Source organism: Salvelinus sp. IW2-2015, linkage group LG30 (assembly GCF_002910315.2).
Source record: "Salvelinus sp. IW2-2015 linkage group LG30, ASM291031v2, whole genome shotgun sequence".
Lineage (NCBI taxonomy): Eukaryota > Metazoa > Chordata > Actinopteri > Salmoniformes > Salmonidae > Salvelinus > Salvelinus sp. IW2-2015.
Window position 1 is genome coordinate 24,933,239 of NC_036869.1, and position 19,920 is coordinate 24,953,158.

At 40.2% G+C, this 19,920-nt stretch overlaps 1 protein-coding gene across 2 annotated transcripts in view; it reads right to left on the reverse strand.

Annotated features, from left to right (window-relative positions):
• Positions 1-499: 499 nt before the first annotated feature.
• Positions 500-19,920, reverse strand: part of LOC111955398 (ephrin-A3-like) — a 90,753-nt gene continuing 71,332 nt past the window's right edge. Inside the window, exons 3-5 of one of the 2 annotated variants that reach the window (XM_023975627.1) lie at positions 10,115-10,180; positions 7,057-7,131; positions 500-2,823 (exon numbers count right to left, since the gene is read on the reverse strand). In XM_023975627.1, coding sequence (XP_023831395.1) covers positions 2,705-2,823; positions 7,057-7,131; positions 10,115-10,180 — 260 coding nt within the window. In that variant the 3' untranslated portion in view covers positions 500-2,704. The remainder of the gene's footprint in view (positions 2,824-7,056; positions 7,132-10,114; positions 10,181-19,920) is intronic. The other variant, XM_023975628.1, reaches the window with a different exon arrangement.

Sequence of the window (19,920 nt, forward strand, 5' to 3'; positions counted from 1 at the left end):
GAAACATAAATGGAGACTGAAAGGTCGTGCTAAATCCAACAAGCTCTCACAGTTTGTCAGAATTAGACATTCATCCATGTTTCTCAAACGTCAAGTGTTTAGTAACTTCTCCGTATCATTCCAAGGTTAAGTTTAGGCATTAACTCATAATTCTTAAGGTTAGGCATTAACTACAAATGGTTAAGGTAAGGGTTAAGGTTAGGGATAGGCTTAAAACAAAAAAACAACTTTCTATCGCTGGATTCGAACATGCAACCTTTGGAACCGCCCTAGCAAAACCAAAGCCTCCTTGAAGGTAACAACACTCACTGCTGCTCCTAGTGGCCGGTTTCCACGTCATCTCCCGACGTCCTTAGACATGGATGGACATCGAATACTGACTTGTATCACGGGTGACGAGCCTGGCTAAATCATTCTTAGAAAGAACGTTCCTGACAAAACAACTTAGCAACTGAAAAATTTAACTTAGGATATAGATGTATAAAGACTTTTTCTAAAAGTATGATTTTTATTGTCATCATTTTAATCATTGTCATTCTTAGTTCAATTTACATGTTTTTAAATGGATTCTTGTCAAAGGTAAACACAATTCTTGTTGTTGTCTCCAACATTAGTAAATGCTTTTTTTAACCCCCCCGGCCCCTAACATAAACTAACATTACTGAAGCACATACTCTCTCTCATACACTCCTGCATATTCAGATCCTACAAACAAGTCCCTCAACGAATACGAAAAGTCTAAAATGCACACATACTCGAAAGCGTGGATAAGCACACTCCTAATACATAAATACGCACAATAATGTGCACGCATATGCCTTTTCTCTCTCACTCTCTCTGACACACACACACACGAATTCAGCCCCTACCAGCATGTCTATAAAGTTATATTACAATGCACTATCGTCATTTCTCGTGTCAAGAATTTTAAGTGCAGCACTGGAGGAGTGATGGTTTTTATCCAGTATCACCTCTCCTCTTATTTCCCCCGTGCTGCTGGCATAAATGCTATGGTTAAATGTAATGCTTTATAACATGTGAGAAGAATAGTTACACCTCTCCTCAAAAGTCTTAACTGGCATACATCCATGTACTGTACTTAACAGAAGCAAATGCTTTAGCAAAAATAAAAAAGTAAAAAAAATTTGGTACAATAGCTTAATGAAAAAATACTTGGAAATGTACACGAATAAACAAGCAAATCAATAAATAATGTAAACAAATGTGTAAATAAATGTTAATAAACCATACAGCATTGTCATCGAAAATGCAATCCTAATATTGTCAGACTTTATAGTATAAAACAGTAAATCTGTGGACTGCTGTCTGTTTGCACATTCACGCATGTTTACAAAATGGCGACTAAAGCAATCTGTGACACAAATCAGTTTCCTCAGGCACTGTGACTACTGTATTTGTTAGTTACCACAGTGACTGAGATTGCAATAATGAACAGCCCTGATTCGGTAACCTTTGAAAGTGATGGGGACAAAATAATAATAATCATGTCTGGATTTGTAGGGTATTTGTTGTTATGAAATGTTTAATATTGTAATTTGTGGCAATAGAAACCATTCTGTTGACTATTGATACAAGATTGCTACCTGGAACCCAGACAAAGTGTTATGGGTAGATGCATCAGGCAAAAACACAGACCTGTGCTTCTGGAAATGCCCTCAAAGCACAGGTGCAGTCTCTTTTATTCCAGTTAATAAGGTTTGAAGGCAGATATGAAAACAGATCTAGGACCAGTTCTTGAAGGGCACCGTCTATTTTGTCCTTGACATGTGGGCTTTGGACCTTTCTATGCACCACAAAGCCACAGTTAGAGAACATCTAGAGGAGATGGATAAGGGCTCTCGAAAGCCTTATAGAGATTCTCTTAACATATTTCTGTCTTCCGGTCAACACCATCAACACCTGGGCATCGGTGTGACCAACTCGTATCTATGACAGTAAAAGATGTGTTAACAGCCGGTAGAATGGCAGCAGTGTAGAGAAATGGCTGCAAGTTTATGGCACAGCACAGTGGATCTTGGCAGATTCCAGCATGGTCCACAGTACTGCAGCACTGCCAAGTCCAGTTGAGTCCCGTCCATCAAAGCCCATTGGACAGTCCATTGGTCAGGCTCAGTGGAGCCCAGTCCAGTTATGTCCATCCTACTCCACAGAGCTCAAAGGTCCTCCATATTGGGACTAGCTGAAGACAATGTCATGCGAGTTCCTTCGCAGATAGACAGGCAGCCATACTCCCATTACAAATCCCACTGCACATGTCCTACTTTAACTGTGTGTGTTTAGCCAGAGGCAGCCTAGGCATGTTGGCAGTATCATGTCTAAGTCTGAATGCCATTTTCTGCTTTTGGTCTGTGTGGTGGCACACCAAATGCATGAAATGCAGTGGCACATATGCAAGTAGTGTATGCCCGACAATGCATGAACCAAAGATGCCATGTCGCACAAACTGTGTATCAACAGTGACTACAGTTGAGTTAAGATAGAATTGAGTGAGTACGATTTGAGAGTAAGTCCTGTTTTTATGGTAGTGTCAAATTGATTGTAATTCTGGCTTTTGATTGGTTGAATTGTATGACCTTTACTTGGTTCCCTCTCACTTTCTAATTGAACCCAGGGTCAATGGATACAGAGCCCTTCAGTCCAAGCGGTTCAGGTATCCATGTGATGTCACTCGAGGACACAGTCGCTAGGAAACCAGGAGGGCGGAGATGAGCAGTGTTGCCACGGTGAGCAGAAGGCGATCGCGTGATCGGCTGCTGCCACTGACGCTCTTCTCCAGTTTGGGAATTTCAGGGTTAAATTCATCTGTGGAGAGAGAGAAAAAGAGAGAGAGAGAGAGACAGAGGGAGCGCGAGAGACAGACAGAGACAGACCGAGAGAGTGCGAGAGAGAGAGAGTGAGAGAAACCATCAAATGACACATTAACTCAATCAATCTACAGCCGATGTTGTGCAATGCATACAAATAATGCACATCCACATGTAGAGAACAAACAGAGAAATGTAACAAAAATCGGCAATTATCACCAGTGCTGCTACATATGATGCCGTATTCCCTCTTGGGAGGAGGAATAAACACACTTTGTTGTTCATCTTTTAAAATGTACGCATATTTTTCTTCTAATGATTCGACTTCATCTAGCAGGATTTGCAATTAAATTAAATTAACATAGAACAAACCCATTGATTAGGCACAATCCTGCATTAGCTGGAGAGAAAGAGAAAGAGAGAACAGGGAAAAAATAACTCTCATTCTCAAAGTAAGCTTGGGGTGTGTGACCAGAATCCTGAGCCTCCCTATAGGCGATAGATTGTGGCTTGGGGTGGCAGGTAGCCTAGTGGTTAGAGCGTTGGGCCAGTAACCGAATGGTTGCTGGATCGAATCCCCGAGCTGACAAGGTAAAAGTATGTCGTTCTGCCCCTGAACAAGGCAGTTAACCCACTGTTCCCCGGTAGGCCGTCATTATAAATAAGAATTTGTTCTTAATTGACTTGACTAGTTAAATAAAGGTGAAAAAATAGGCCCCTATGGGGACAGACACTGAAGAGTTAACAAACTAAGAGAGACACACACTCAAGATGTGACACTGATACGACGAATGACACTTGGCGGCAGATTTTTTTTCCCGTTGACTCAAGAGAAAGAACAGCATCCAACTCGACCGGTTTGTCTGTGCGTCTGTCACGTCAAAACCATTCTTATAAATATTAGGAAACATGTCTGTCGGCTACGACGATGACACAACCCTGACATCTACACCAGTGACATGGTCAAATAAAGTAATATGGTAAAGTGATAGGGCTGAGTCCAGTTGAGTACATGTGGTAAACTGAGACTGTTCCAGCTGACAGCCCATAAAGTTAGATAGAGGACTCCAGATGGATATAACCCATTTTACCATGCCATTGAGGGCCTCTACCATTTTAAAGCAGTCAACTGGGTGGGGATTCCTATGGGTTTTGAGCGATCAGATGGGATGGCCTATGGTCAGTTAATGGCTTTAAGCTAAATCACCACCATCTAGTCTCAATAATAAACACAGAAGATTTGATTCAGGACTCCAGCACTGCAGGTGGTGGTAAATCAACAATATTAACTTTACACTTCTTTCAAACACAAAAGAAAAAGAACATTGACTACTTGAAGATAGCCTCAATAGCAATGCCCATGCTGTCACAGATGCCATAATTGCACAAATACAAAGATGAGTTCTTTATTTAACTCTATGAGATTAGCTGACAAGGTATTCATCAGTATGTTATCTCAGACAGGGAGGGGCGTTGAGTGAGTTTGTTTCATAGAAACTGTAAGTGAGTGTTAACCTGAACAGGAAGTTAGTATGCTGCAAAGTTAGAGAATATTGACACTGTATTAGGTGGAATAGTGTCCCTGATTGTATGAAGTAGATTGTATAAATGATTGTATAAATGACAGGGTAGATCAGCTTTAATATTGAAGATAGATTGTGACTTCTATCAATGTAATTCTCTGCATCACTTCCAATACCCCACATATTTGTTTGTAAATATATACTGAACAAAAATATAAACGCAGAAATTTCAAAGATTTTACTGAGTTCATATAAGGAAATCAGTCAAATTAAATAATTTCATTAGGCCCTAATCTATGGATTTCACATGCCTGGGAATACAGATATGTATCTGTTGGTCACAGATAACTTTAAAAAAAAAAGAAGGTTGTGGCGTGATCAGAAAACCAGTCAGTATCTAGTGTGACCACCATTAGCCTCATGCAGCGCAGCACATCTCCTTATCATAGAGTTGATCAGGCTGTTGATTGTGGCTTGTGGAATGTTGTCCCACTCCTCTTCAATGGCTGTGCGAAGTTGCTAGATATTGTCGGGAAATGGTACATTGAGTATGCAGGCCATTGAAGAACTGGGACATTTTGAGCTTCCAGGAAATGAGTACAGATCCTTGCGACATGGGGCCGTGCATTTTCATGCTGAAACATGAGGTGATGGTGGCGGATGAATGGCACAAGAATGGGCCTCAGGATCTCGTCACGTTATCTCTATTGACATCGATAAAATGCAATTGTGTTGTCCGTAGCTTATGCCTGCCTACTCCACGACCCCCACCGCCACCAAGGGGCACTGTTCACAACATTGACGTCAGCAAACTGCTAGCCCACACGACGCGGTTGTGAGGCCGGTTCTCCAAAACGACGTTGGAGGTGGCTTATAGTAGAGAAATTAACATAAAATTATCTGGCAACAGCTCTGGTGGACATTTGCACGCTCCCTCAAAACTTGAGATATCTGTGGCATTGTGTTGTGTGACAAAACTGCACGTTTTAGAGTGGCCTTTAATTGTCCTCAGCACATTACCTGTGCAATGATTATGCTGCTGAATCAGCTTCTTGATTTGCCACACCATTCAGGTGGATGGATTACGTTGGCAAAGGAGAAATTTTCACTAACAGGGATGTAAACACATTCATGCACATTTGAGAGAAATTAGCTTTTTGTGCTAATGGAATTTTCTGGGAACTTTTAACATGGGACCAACACTTTACATGTTGCGTTTATATTTTTGTTCAATATATATATATATATATATATATATATATATATATATATTTTAATATATTCCCCTTCTTTATTATTTTTCGCAACCCCTACCACCCCTCCCCTAATTGGAGTAATACTTAGGCTTCTACTTCCAGCTTATACATACCATATACATTTTACGGACACAATATATTTTACATTAGTTATATATTTTTTTTGTTTTTAGTCCCACCCTCCAGCTACCCTCAACCCCTTCCATATATCTCTGAAGGCCATCCAGTTTTGATTTATAATTGCAATATATTTTTCCACTGTGCTATGATGTTTCACCACATTTGTGAACCTTTCTATTCTCATAGTTTCTACAGATTGTAAATTAAAGACAAAAAATTTTTCTAAGAGTATTCTTATGTTATTGATCAATTGACTATGACTTTTCAAATCACGCAGCAGTGCTATATGCAGAGTTAGCTCCAGGTAAATGCTACAATGCTGATGCTCCAGATACTCAACTAGTCTAAAGAAGGCCAGTTGTATTGCTTCTTTAATCAGAACAACAGTTTTCAGCTGTGATAACAATTGCAATAGGGGTTTCTAATGATCAATTAGCCGTTTAAAATTATAAACTTGGATTAGCTAACACAACGTGCCATTGGAACGCAGGAGTGATGGTTGCTGATAATGGGCTTCTGTACGCCTATGTAGATATTCCATTAAAAATCTGCCGTTTCACACTACAATAGTCATTTACAACATTAACAATGGCTACACTGTATTTCTGATCAATTTGATGTTATTTTAATGAACAAAAAATGTAGTTTTCTTTCAAAAACAAGGACATTTCTAAGTGACCCCAAACTTTTGAACGGTTGTGTAACTCCACCAGTCCTATTTTTTTTAAATGTTGAAAAAAATGATGCTTTTTTTCAATCAATTTGTTAATTCTGGTGCTTAAACTGAAATTGCAACCAGATTTCAATTTTTTTTTTATGTTGAAAAAAATGATGCTTTTTTTCAATCAATTTGTTCATTCTGGTGCTTAAACTGAAATTGCAACCAGATTTCTATGACTTGTACATGGCCAGCGAGGCCATCAGGGTTACACAAGTGTTTATGGGTTATGACTTCTATTGTGTCCTCTTTATTGATGCCACTAATCCATAAAGTACAGAAAGATGCATCAGGAGGCCCCAAGGCATTTGGGTTGTTTGGACTATGTGCGTTTACTTTATTTATTTTCCTCCATAAATTCGGTCATGAGCCATCCGGCCACCATTGAACAACTGTGTGTGTGTGTGTGTGGTTGTATGGGTTTGTGACAGAGAGAAAGAAAGAAAGATAAATAAATATAATGATGTGTGTGAGTGTGTGCCTATCAAGGTGGTATTCAGAACACATATAAATAATATTATGCCATTACTGAGAGAAAAAGAGGGGGGGGGGGGCAGCAAGAGCGGGGGAAAGCGTCAGAGAGAGCACATCAGGATAGAATTGAGAGCACTCACCAATGTTGTGTATTTTGATATTGGGCCTGACTGTGTAGTCAGGTGGAGTCTGACTGGAATCATCACCATGGGAGACTTAGAGAGAGAGGAACACAAATATGCAAAGTCATTAAAATGCACACACTACCTATTTTACACAGAAACTTCCTTATAAAGTGCACTACTTTTGACCAGAGAGCGGGTTCCATCTCAAATGGCATCCTATTCCCTATATAGTGCACTACTTACAGTGCCTTAAGAAAGTATTCACACCACTTTACTTTTCCCCAATTTTATTGTGTTACAAAGTAGGATTAAAATGGATTTAATTGTCATTTTTTTGTAAACAACTTACACAAAACTCTGTAATGTCAAAGTGGAAGAAAAATTCATACATTTGTAAAAAATGCATGAAAAATAAAACACTAATATATCTTGATTAGATAAGTATTCAAGTCAATACATGTTAGATTCACCTTTGGCAGCGATTACAGTTGTGAGTCTTTCTGGGTAAGTCTCTAAGAGCTTTCCACACCTGGATTGTGCAACGTTTTCCCATTATTCTTTTCAAAATTCTTCATGCTCTGTCACATTGGTTGTTGATCATTGATATACAACTATTTTGAGGTATTGCCAACTCCAAAGTAGATTTGGCCTTGTGTTTTAGGTTATTGTCCTGCTGAAATGTGAATTCATCTCCCAGTGTCTGGTGGAAAGCAGACTAAACCAGGTTTTCCTCTGGGATTTTGCCTGTGCTTAGCTCCATTTAATTAATGTTTTATCCTGAAAACCTCCCCAGTCCTTAAGGATTATAAGCATACCCATAATATGATGCAGCCACCACTATGATTGAAAATATGGAGAGTGGTAAGCAGTAATGTGTTATATTGGATTTGCCCCAAACACAACACTTTGTATTCAGGACAAAAAGTTAATTGCTTTTCCAAATGTTTTGCAGTATTACTTTAGTACCTTGTTGCAAATTTTTTATTCTGTACAAGCTTCCTTCTATTTATTCTGTCAATTAGGTTAGTATAGTGGAGTAACGACAATGTTGTTGATCCATCCTCAGTTTTCTCCTATCACAGCCATTAAACTTTGTAACTATTTTATAGTCCCCATTGGCCTCATGGTGAAATCCCTGAGCGTTTTTTTATTTTTTATTTATTTAACTAGGCAAGTCAGTTAAATACCAAGGTCCTTCTCCCCCGATTGCTCAGTTTGACTGGGCAGCCAGCTCTAGGAAGAGTATTGGTGGTTTCAAACTTCTTCCATTTAAGAATGATGGAGGCCACTGTGTTCTTGGGGACCTTCAATGCGGCAGACATTTTTAGTATCCTTCCCCAGATCTGTTCTTCAACACAATCCTGTCTCGGAGCTCTACGGACAATTCCTTCGACCTCATGGCTTGGTTTTTGCTCTGACATGCACTGTCAACTGTGGGACCTTACATAGACAGATGTGTGCCTTTCCAAGTCCATTTAATTGAATTTACCACGTGGACTCCAATCAAGTTGAAACATCAAGGATGATCAATGGAAACAGGATGTACCTGAGTCTCATAGCAATGGGTCTGAATACTTATGTAAATAAGATATGTTTTTGTTTTGATTAAATTTGCAAAAATATCTAAAAACCTGTTTTCACTTTGTCATTATGGGGTATGGTGTGTAGATTGACGAGGAAAATGTTTTATTTAATCCATTTTACAATAAGGGAAAGGGTCTGAATTCTCTCCGAATGCACTTTATATAGTGCTACAGTTTATAGTACACCGTATAGGCCTAGGTCAGAAGTAGTGCACTATAAAGGGAATACGTGCCATTTGGGACACATCTTGTGTGAATGCCAGGATACTCCAGTCCAGTACATAAAGATATACTATGAGGTGAAGCTATCGAGCAGAAGATGAAGGCATATTCACTGAGAGGGAAAGTACTACGCACACTGATAGTCTAGACTTGGCATTACATTAACATCAGCTCAGTGAGATTTTAAATGAGAATGCACATTGCTTATCCATATTCTATTGCACTGCAAAGAGGGATGTAGCATATGGCACAAGATACGAGGCATATGGTAAGTATGTGTATTTGTAGAGAAAAATGGTCTCAAAACAAAAGGGATAGGGAAGAGATAAAGTGGAATGAGAATAGCAGATAGCAATTGGGTTCAGATGATAGCTAGGCTATTAAGCAGACCTTGCAGAGTAATGGTTGTCGTTTGTAAAGTAAACACTATCACACACATTGGAAAACACACGGACACACACACACTTTATATCCACTTTATACCCCAAAACACACACAAGTGGACACTTCAATAGATTAGCCCTGACACTCAGAGAGGAGGTTAAGGTGATGTGTACACAGAAGCTGACACTGGCCTGAGTGTGGGATGTATTAATGCTGACAAGGTTAGAGAAGTAGGGAGAGCTTTCAGCACAGGGCTTTGATCAAAGGCCTGCAGGGGAGAGAGGCTACTGGAGTTAAAATTACACAGAATGTCACTATCAGAGAGAGAATCAACTATCAGAGCGATGGGGAGAGGAGAGAGCGAGAAACAGAGAGAGAGAGAGAGAGGGAGAGGGAAGTTGAAGGGAGAGGCAGAGAGAGAGGATAGAGAGAGGGAGAGAACGAGAGAGAGCAGAGCGGCTGAGAAAGGGGGAAAGCATCAGAGGGAGAGAGCACATCAGGATAGAAGAGAGATTTCCTATCAAACACTATTAGAGCACTGAGACCCAGAATAACACTGTACATTACTACCAATGCCCTGGAACACAGAATAACATAGATCATCATACAACCCTGGAACACAGTGATATATATAACCTCACTATAAGAACACTGGGAAATCACTGTCAAAACCTGTAGCCTCAGGTCTCCAGTGTCAACTTTGTGTGTGCATGTGACTGAGCGTCTGTATACCTGAGAGAGAGAGAAAGAGATAGAGGGAGAGAAAAAGAAAGAAAGAGAGAGAGAGAGAGAGAGAGAGAGAGACGAGAGAAGATGAGAGAGAGAGAGAGAGAGAGAGAAAGAGAAAGAGAGAGAGAGAGAGAGAGCGAGAGAGCGAGACCCACCCGTGGAGCAGCAGACGTAGACTCTCAGTCTCAGGCAGCTGTGGCCGTGGTGATGGGTGGGCGTGGCTTCAACAGAACACAGATACAGGTCAGCCATGTGCCATCTAGAGGCCAGTCTATGAACTAACATGGCTTTGGCTTTTTTGGCACAATATGGTTTTGTCCCATACGGCACCATATTCCCTACATACTGCACTACTTTGACCTATATGCCCTGGACAAAAGTGCAGTACATAGGGAATAGGGTGCCAAATGGGATGCAACCAAAGTGAAATGGTCATTATAGTTTATTACAGCAGTTTAACACAGTTACTGTATAGTGGTACGTTTATTCAAAGAACAAAGTATATTTAGGAGTGTGGTGTAAGAGTTAAATGACCTAAAGTAGTTTAATGACTCACAAATTGAATGCTGTTATAGTCCAACTCTAACTTACTAAGGTATGTGGGTGAGTGCTACACATTGCTAATAGCTGAAGCGAATTCCCACTTACGATGTAAAGTACCTGCACTTGGGAAAGAGCTATATAGATAGCCCATGCAACCTATTGTCATTACTTGACTATAACACTATGTAGAGAATGAGTATCTCAGCTCCTTACAGATGTAGTAGTACAATCATCATTACATCATTATTATACACTACCGTTCAAAAGTTTTAGAACACCTACTAATTCAAGGGTTTTCCTTTCTTTTTACTATTTTCTACATTGTAGAATAATAGTGAAGACATCAAAACTATGAAATAACACATATGGAATCATGTAGTAACCAAAAAAGTGTTAAACAAATTAAAATAGATTTTAGATTCTTCAAAGTAGCCACCATTTGCCTTGATGACAGCTTTGCACACTCTTGGCATTTTCTCAACCAGCTTCACCTGGAATGCTTTTCAAACAGTCTTGAAGGAGTTTCCACATATGCTGAGCACTTTTTGGCTGCTTTTCCTTCACTCTGCGGTCTGACTCATTCCAAACCATCTCAATTTGGTTGAGGTCGGTGGATTGTGGAGGCCAGGTCATCTGATGCGGTCTAGGACACTGCATCTCAGTGCAAGAGGTATGAATACAGTCCCTGGTTCGTATCCAGGCTGTATCACATCCGGCCGTGATTGGGAGTCCCATAGGGCAGCGCACAACTGGCCATCATTGTAAAATTTGTTCTTAACTGACTTGCCAAGTAAAATAAAGCTTTAAAAAAAATGCAGCACTCCATCACTCTCCTTGGTCAAATAGCCCTTCCACAGCCTGGAGATGTGCTGGGTCATTGTCCTGTTGAAAAACAAATGATAGTCCCACTAAGACCAAACCAGATAGGATGGAGTATCGCTGCAGAATGCTGTGGTAGCCATGCTGGTTAAGTGTGCCTTGAATTCTAAATAAATCACAGACAGTGTCACCAGCAAAGCACCCCCACACCTCCTCCTTCATGCATTACGGTGGGAAATACACATGCGGAGATCATTTGTTCACCCACACCGCATCTCACAAAGACACGGCGGTTGGAACTAAAAATCTCAAATTTGGACTCCAGACCAAAGGACACATTTCCACCGGTCTAATGTCCATTGTTCGTGTTTCTTGGCCCAATAAAGTACATTTTTATTATTGGTGTCCTTTAGTAGTGGTTTCTTTGCAGCAATTTGACCATGAAGGCCTGATTCACACTGTCTCCTCTGAACAGTTGATGTTGAGATGTGTCTGTTACTAGAAGTCCGTGAAGCATTTATTTGGGCTGCAATTTTTGAAGTTGGTAACTCTAATGAACTTATCCTCTGCAGCAGAGGTAACCCTGGGTCTTCCATTCCTGTGGCGGTCCTCATGAGAGGCAGTTTCATCAAAGCACTTGATTGTTTTTGCGACTGCACTTGAAGAAACTTTAAAAGTTCTTGAAATTTTCCGTATTGACCTTCATGTCTTAAAGTAATGATGGACTGTTGTTTCTCTTTGCTTATTTCAGCTGTTCTTGCCATAATATGGACTTTGTCTTTTACCAAATAGGGCTATCTTCTGTATACCACCCCTACCTTGTCACAACACAACTGATTAGCTCAAATGCATTAAGGAAAGAAATTCCACAAATTAACTTTTAAGAAGGCACACCTGTTAATTGAAATGCATTCCAGGTGACCACCTCATGAAGCAGGTTAACCTGTTAGTGTGTAGGGGGCGCTATTTTCACTTTGGGAAAAAATCGTGCCCAAATGAAACGGCCTTGTACTCTATTCTAGATCGTACAATATGCATATTATTATTACTATTGGATAGAAAACACTCTTAAGTTTCTAAAACTGTTTGAATTATATCTGTGAGTAAAACAGAACTCATTTTGCAGCAAACTTCCAGACAGGAAGTGAAAAATCTTATATCGAGGCTCTGTTCCAGGGCCTGCCTATTCAACTGGCTTATATCTATCGATATACATGCACTTCATACGCCTTCCACTAGATGTCAACAGGCAGTGGGAGGTGAAATGGGGTGTCTAGCTTGATCTGAGGTCGAACAAGAGCTTTTGGAGTGACAGGTCTGGAAATTTCATTGTCTTCGAAGGCGCGAGAAGGAACCCCAGATTGCCTTCTGAAAAGCGTTCGGTATACACGGCTAATATCTCCGGCTCTGATTTTATTTGATACATGTGAAAATATCATCGTAAAGTATGTTTTTTCAACAGAGTTTTATCAGATTATTCAACGTTTATCGGGACTTTTGGAGTTTTTCGTTGTTTGCGTCGAGAGAAGATGGACATGTTCGCGCCACTTGGCTAGCTAAGGTTGCTAATTCGACAGGAGAAAAGGACATTCTAAAACCAAACAACGATTTATTCTAGACCAAGGACTCCTTGTACAAGATTCTGATGGAAGCTCAGCAAAAGTAAGAAAACATTTATGATGTTATTTCGTATTTTTGTGTGAAATGTTTAGTCCTATTCACCGCCCTTTTAGCGGGCGCTGTCTCGCAATAACGCAAGCTGTATGTCGTACTAAAGTTATTTTTAAAAATCTAACACAGCGGTTGCATTAAGAACCAGTGTATCTTTCATTTGCCATACAACAAGTATTTTTATGTAAAGTTTATGATGAGTTATTTGGTCAGATTAGGTGAGTGTCAGAAATATMTYTGGACATTCTGGGAAAAAGTTGCTACATTTTCACAATGTATAACCACGGTTTTCAGCTCTAAATATGCACATTTTCGAACAAAACATAAATGTTTTGTGTAACATGATGTTATAAGACTGTCATCTGATGAAGTTGTCCAAAGGTTAGTGATTTATTTTATATTTATTGCTTGTTTTTGCAAAAGCTATCTTTGCGGTGAATAAATGCGGTTGTGTGTTTGGCTATTGTGGTAAGCTAATATATTTCTATATTGTGTTCTCGCTGTAAAACACTTTAAAAAATCGGAAATATTGGCTGGATTCACAAGATGTTTATCTTTCATTTGCTGTACACCATGTATTTTTCATAAATGTTTTATGATGAGTATTTAGGTATTTCACGTTGCTCTCTGTAATTATTCTGTCTGCTTCGGTGCTATTTGTGATTGTAGCTGCAATGTAAAACTATGATTTATACCTCAAATATGCACATTTTTCGAACAAAACATAAATGTATTGTGTAACATGTTATAAGACTGTCATCTGATGAAGTTGTTTCTTGGTTAGTGACTAATTATATCTATATTTTGTCGGTTTTTTGAAAGCTACCTATGCGGTGGATAAATAGAGTTGTGTGTTTGGCTATTGTGGTGAGCTAACATAAATATATATTGTGTTTTCGCTGTAAAACATTTTAAAAATCGGACATGTTRGCTGGATTCACAAGATGTTTATCTTTCATTTGCTGTATTGGACTTGTTAATGTGTGGAAGTTAAATATTTCAAAAGAATATTTTTTGAATTTCGCGCTCTGCGAAGGCAGCGGAATGTTGTGGGTGTTCCGCTAGCGGAACCCCGGGGCGAAGCAACACTGATTTTGACAATAAATTTCACATGCTGTTGTGCAAATGGAATAAAACGGTGGAAATTTATGGCAATATAGCAAGGACACGCCAATAAAGGAGTGGTTTTGCAGGTGGTGACACAGAACACTTCTCAGTTCCTATGCTTCCTGGGTTTGATGTTTTGGTCATTTTGGTGGGGTGCTTTCATCTAGTGGTAGCTGAGAGGAGTTACAACCACATGTAACATAATGCACTGTTCTTGCATAACACCCTGAAAGGGATTAGAGGTGCGTCTCGCTTAACTTGTCTGTTAGTAGTCCTCTGTCAATCTCCCCACATGTCACCCAGATGAAATGGAAAATAAATGGAGGGAGAAGAAAGAAAGAAAATAAAATTGCACAAAATAAACCTGTTGAGACCCTACCTTAAATCCTGGGCATTGTTGGCTGTCCTTAATGATTAGAGAAAAAGGAAACCACACAAGGAGAGATTTACAGGTGTATGGTTGACCCCCCCCACCATTTTCCCCCGCTGGGCTCCATCTGTGACAACTAAAATTGCCAATATTGAAAGCTCCGTGGGGTGAATAGGATGGGTGAACTGGGGGGTGAAGACAGACAACCAAAGCTTTTGTTCTTCCTCTTCTCCTCCTCTCCCCTCATAGAGACAAGAAGGGGAAAAATGAAAAAATATTAATCTCACGCTTTCTGATGTGGGCTTTAAATGCTCGATTGGCTTTGCCGATCAGTTTGCTGCTCATTCATCTTTCCCTGCGACTCAATGACAGAATCTGGGCCGCGGCGTGCAACGCAACGCAGCTCAAAGCGTGATGAATGATGCTCCCGTTCGACGGGTTCCTGTCGCGCACTGTTCCAATGTGGATGGGAATTGATTTAACATAGAAATGACAGACCATATCTTTTGGGCTTCGGGCAGGCTACATGAATGGTTTGTGGTACGGACGAATGACGAGGGTAGTGCAGTGATTTATGTGTCCTAGGAAGCACAGTGATCTGGAAAGGGGAGAAAGGGAAGGCCACCCTGTCATATAAACAGGATCGTTGGTGAAATCCCACTTCTGGTCCATTTCCTCCTTTCCTCACCAGGATCTCCCTGTGGATTAGGCAATCCTCTACCTTCCCTCCTAAGGTACATTTCCATCAACGCACAACTTCATCATCAATGGCTGACAGTGTTGTTAAATAATCAACGCATGGTAGTTGACTGTCGAGCTATACAGCTTTGCCCATTTGAACGCTTCAGCACCTTGTTTCTTCTTTCTAGAGTTATTTAACAGGAGTCTGGCTGTAGTGCAGAAGTGAACTTGAAATGGGGATAAACAAACTGAATTTGTCAATCGAAAACTCTTGTTTGCAACTGTTAAAAACTAATGAATTAGTCCTCAGATCAGCTAGATGCAGGCAAGAGTGTGCAAGGCGGTATAAATTTGTCAATGGCTGTCATCTTTGATTCTCAAATCTCTCTCGAACTGTGCAACGCTACATAGGTACGGTTGTAGCACCGCATTGATGGGTATTGGAAAAATTGTAGACTCATGTAGTAGCTATCGATGATACATTGAGCTGGGTGAAAAGAATGTGATGACAGTTCATCCAATATGTGTAGGTAGAAATAAGGCATGCTCATTAAAAAAAAATCTTCGTCCTCCCTCATCTCAAAATGGCACGGACCGCCACTGGCCATAGGTGTAATTTTATCAATGCAAGTTAAGTTATATGCAGTATTCAAGTTAGGTATTGCTCAAGTGCATGCCATATTTAGAAACACACCATAAAGGACACACAACTTTTCACCATCAGCCAACAGCGCAGCTGAAAGGAACTTGGCATGCCAGCTCGGGCTGTCTAGCGCTGATGAGGAAAATGGAAACGGAAGCTCTGAACAATTGCAGGGTTCAAGAGGGCGAGACTCCGGGAGGGATAAAGACTTTGTTTCTACACTATCTACACTTGAGCAGCCGCATCTCCCCCAGACTTTCCACAGGCCACGGACAGACCCCCAGTCAGCTTGGCTTCCAATCAATCACACCTACTCAGACCCCCCCGCCCCTCTGGATGGACGCAACAAATCAAATTACGACTTCCTCCTACGCCAGTTGCAAATCAGCCAGCGATAGGCCAGTCAATACCTCAACCCCTCAGTTCTCCTCCTCTCTTTACCCTCATCTCCCTCCTTCCACTTCTCACTAAAGTCGTTAAGAGACCATTGTAGTGGAGAGAATGCAAATGAAATCTCCTCTTTGATAATTAACGGCAAGATCCCGTCCCCAAACTGCGTCTCCGTTGATTAACATAACGGCCATCTACGAGGGTGGCAATAAATATTCATGAGTCATGGAACGGTTTTAAGATGGTAGTCCATTGTCTTTTGTTTTGTCATTTTTTGGGGGGGCTTGCATTCTTTTTGGCTGCAACTGATTAACCACACAAGTTGGGGAAATGAAGTCCAATTTTCAACCTCAAAGAAAGTGCGTTTAGCCCACTAATCAACACTTTGTTGCTGCTCTTTGGTAGTAGTTCATTTAATCTATTTGTTTGCTTTCGTTTTGTATCTGAGCTCGTTTTTTTATGTGAATGCTAGACTTGCCGGCCCGTCTGGTCTTTTTGTTTTCCTTGTTGTCAAGCTTTTGGTTATTGGACAATCTGTTGTTTCCCCATGTCTTGTCTCATCCACATTCTCAGTCGTTGCAAATTTTGTCAAATAAATTTGTCAGACTAAATGTGTCGTTCAGTTTAGTTTTTTCTCACGAGAATGCTATCATCAAAGGTGACTTAAAAAGCTCTACGAACAACATAGCTGAACTTTTCCTTGCAGACCACAATTATAATATATACTTTTAATAAAACCTCAACTTGTATTAGTTTACAGAATGAAAATATACTTAACACAACAAAAACACACAGAACACACACTCACGGATATAAGCAATATCTTTTGGAGAATTAATGTTTTGGGAGACGGGGCCTCAAGTAGATCATGAAATAAGGAGTAATCATCTTGGTGTTGTTGACCAGATAGTGTCAATGCTGAGATCTCTCAAGAAACTTTACGAGGCAGCAAACAGAGCAGACGGAATACAAGAGAGAAAGAGAGAACGGGTGAATAGAGATAAGACACAGAGAGAGAAAGAAATGAGAAGACCAGAAGAGAGATAGAAAGGAGCGAGGCAGAGAGAGAACACCGTTAATGAATCAAAAACTGCCCGTTCACAGTGCGATAAATTGCAAGATGACACAAGTCACAGCACAACAAAAGGGGGGAACATTGGAGTGGGGACCTTCACTGAGAAATTAATGAGTTCCAACTGGGAAGAATTGTCTACACTAAACCAACCTCTGTGCAGTTACCCAAGCACACCGGGATTAAGACGGAACAGCATTGGGGTGGAAAGCAGGTCAGCGATATCTGAACTTTTCTCAGTGTTTTGATGCTTTTGCAAGCCAATCTTCCCCTCATTATTTCACCATAAACTTTTGTACGGAAGAAAATAATTACAACAAACATTAGAAACATTTATATTATTTTGATTTATTGAAAACTGATTAAAGTGGAGGTGATTTCTCCTCTTTTCTACTCATCTGCTCCTCAATTTACACTGAGTATACCAACATTAGGAACACCTTCCTAATATTGAGTTTTGCAACCCCATTTTGCCCTCAAACAGCCTCAATTGTGTAATTGGGGGCTCCTGAGTGGCCCAATTTCACAATGGGTTTGGCCCCTGCCACTGAGTGGCCCGGCACTTTCTCCTGAGGGGGAAGCGGTCTAAGGCGACTGCATTAGTGCAAGAGTGTCATTACAGTTCTCTTTTTGAAACCTGTATGAAGGCCTGTTATCAACATCGGCCGTGATTGGGAGTCCTATAGGGTTGGCGCACAATAAGCCAGCATCGTCCAAGTTTGGCTGGGGTAAGGCCGTCATTGAAAACAGAATTTTTCTTTTAACTACCTAAGTTAAAAAAGGTTAAACAAAAAAATATATTATATAATTTACCACTCAGCTAAGTAACATGCTTATTTCAATGATGGGCTACGGAACAGTGGGTTACGCCTTGTTCAGGGGCAGAACGTCAGATTTTTACTTTGTCCAGTCTTGGGGATTTGATCTTGCAACTTTACTTATTAGTCCAACGCAAGTCAAACACAAGTTTTACAAGGTATCGAAAGCATCCACAGGAATGCTGGCCCATGTTGACTCATGCTTCCCCGTCCACAGTTGTGTCAAGTTGGCTGGATGTCCTTTGAGTGGTGGACCATGTCTTGATAAACACACGGGAAACTATTGAGCGTGAAAAACCCAGGAGCATTGCAGTTCTTGACCGAAACCTGGCACCATACTACCATACCACTCATAGGCATTCAATATTTTGTCTTGACCAATTCACTCTAATGGCACACATACCACAATCTATTCTCAATTTTCTCAAGGCTTAAAAATCCTTCTTCAACCTGTCTTCTGCCTTTATCTACATTGATTGATGTGGAATTTAACAAGTGACATCATAAAAGATAATAGCTTCTACCTTGATTCACTGGTCAATCATGTCATGGAACGGGAGGCCGGTGTTCTTAAGGTTTTGTTACAGCCGGTCCGTACTTGTAATTGTGTGAATATAGGCTCGTCATCTGAATACTCCAGATCGATGATTTAGCTCTTCCTGGAGAGGGATCGACATATTGAACCGCATCGTCCAAACAAATAAAATGCTTCACTCCATCCGACAGAAAGTTTGATCTCTTGTAGCAAGATCAGCTCCCACTAACGCCCAGCGCACAGACAGACTGACACTGAAAGGCTTCTGGCGGGTGTGACCTCGTTTGATTTCCACTTTCATCTGTCCAGAAAACACATTTTGTATTCAGAGAATCAAATAGTGACATTCCTTAAATGTTTAATGTCTCCTGCCTATCATCCTAAATAGCATGCTGATGAATCCTGTATGTCAATCCTACTCAATAAACGGTGTGTATGGCATGGTGATCAGCAGCGTTTAGACAACTTGTTTCAGAAAATAATTCAACTCATCCTCAAAGTGTTTGTCTTTTGTCTTTGCCATTACAATGCTTTGGAGTTGTTCAGTAGGGCAGCTTGTGATAAACATTGATGCCTTAGATTTTCTAAACCCATTGTTTTCTCTAAAAATTAACTGTAGGAATAGAAGAAGTCTAGAGTATTATTGTCAAACAAAACATCGCAATAGATTGAAAATGTCATTTTCTGATTTAATCAGATACCCTACATTTAATTAACAACATCAATTTCAAAACCTTATTTCATAGAGAATGTTACAAACTGGATTTTTCTACTTTTCAGTACTTTTACTTTGAAGAAATCGAAATTGGGGTCTGAATAGGCATTTACGTTGGTCTTAATTCAAGTGCTTGTCTTTAACTAGCTTTCCCCAAAGTCAGACTCTTCCACCACACAACACATTTTTCTCAGCTTCAACAAGAAGTCTGCATGCACCAAATTCTTATGTGGTAATCCTTCGATAATATTTCTCACAGACGTGCCAAGGGATTGTTGATTATGCTGTCAATTCTTACTTCTAGATTCTTTATTTTACATGGTCTTTCGCATATTTAAACAGATACAAATAATGAAGAAAGATTTATCCACAATCTGCTCTAGACAAGTCGCTCAGTCGTTGGAAGTGTTCTCACCAAATGAAACCACAATATTTAGGTTGACTTAATCCAGTATTCCAGATAAAGAAACACCGCTTTCAAGAATTATCTGCAATCACCCACGTTGTGTAGTTATCTGTAGATATCTTCTCCAGACTTATTCGAGGGCATTAATGCTCGCTGTACATTTTATTCTAGATATAAATTTATTGAAAATC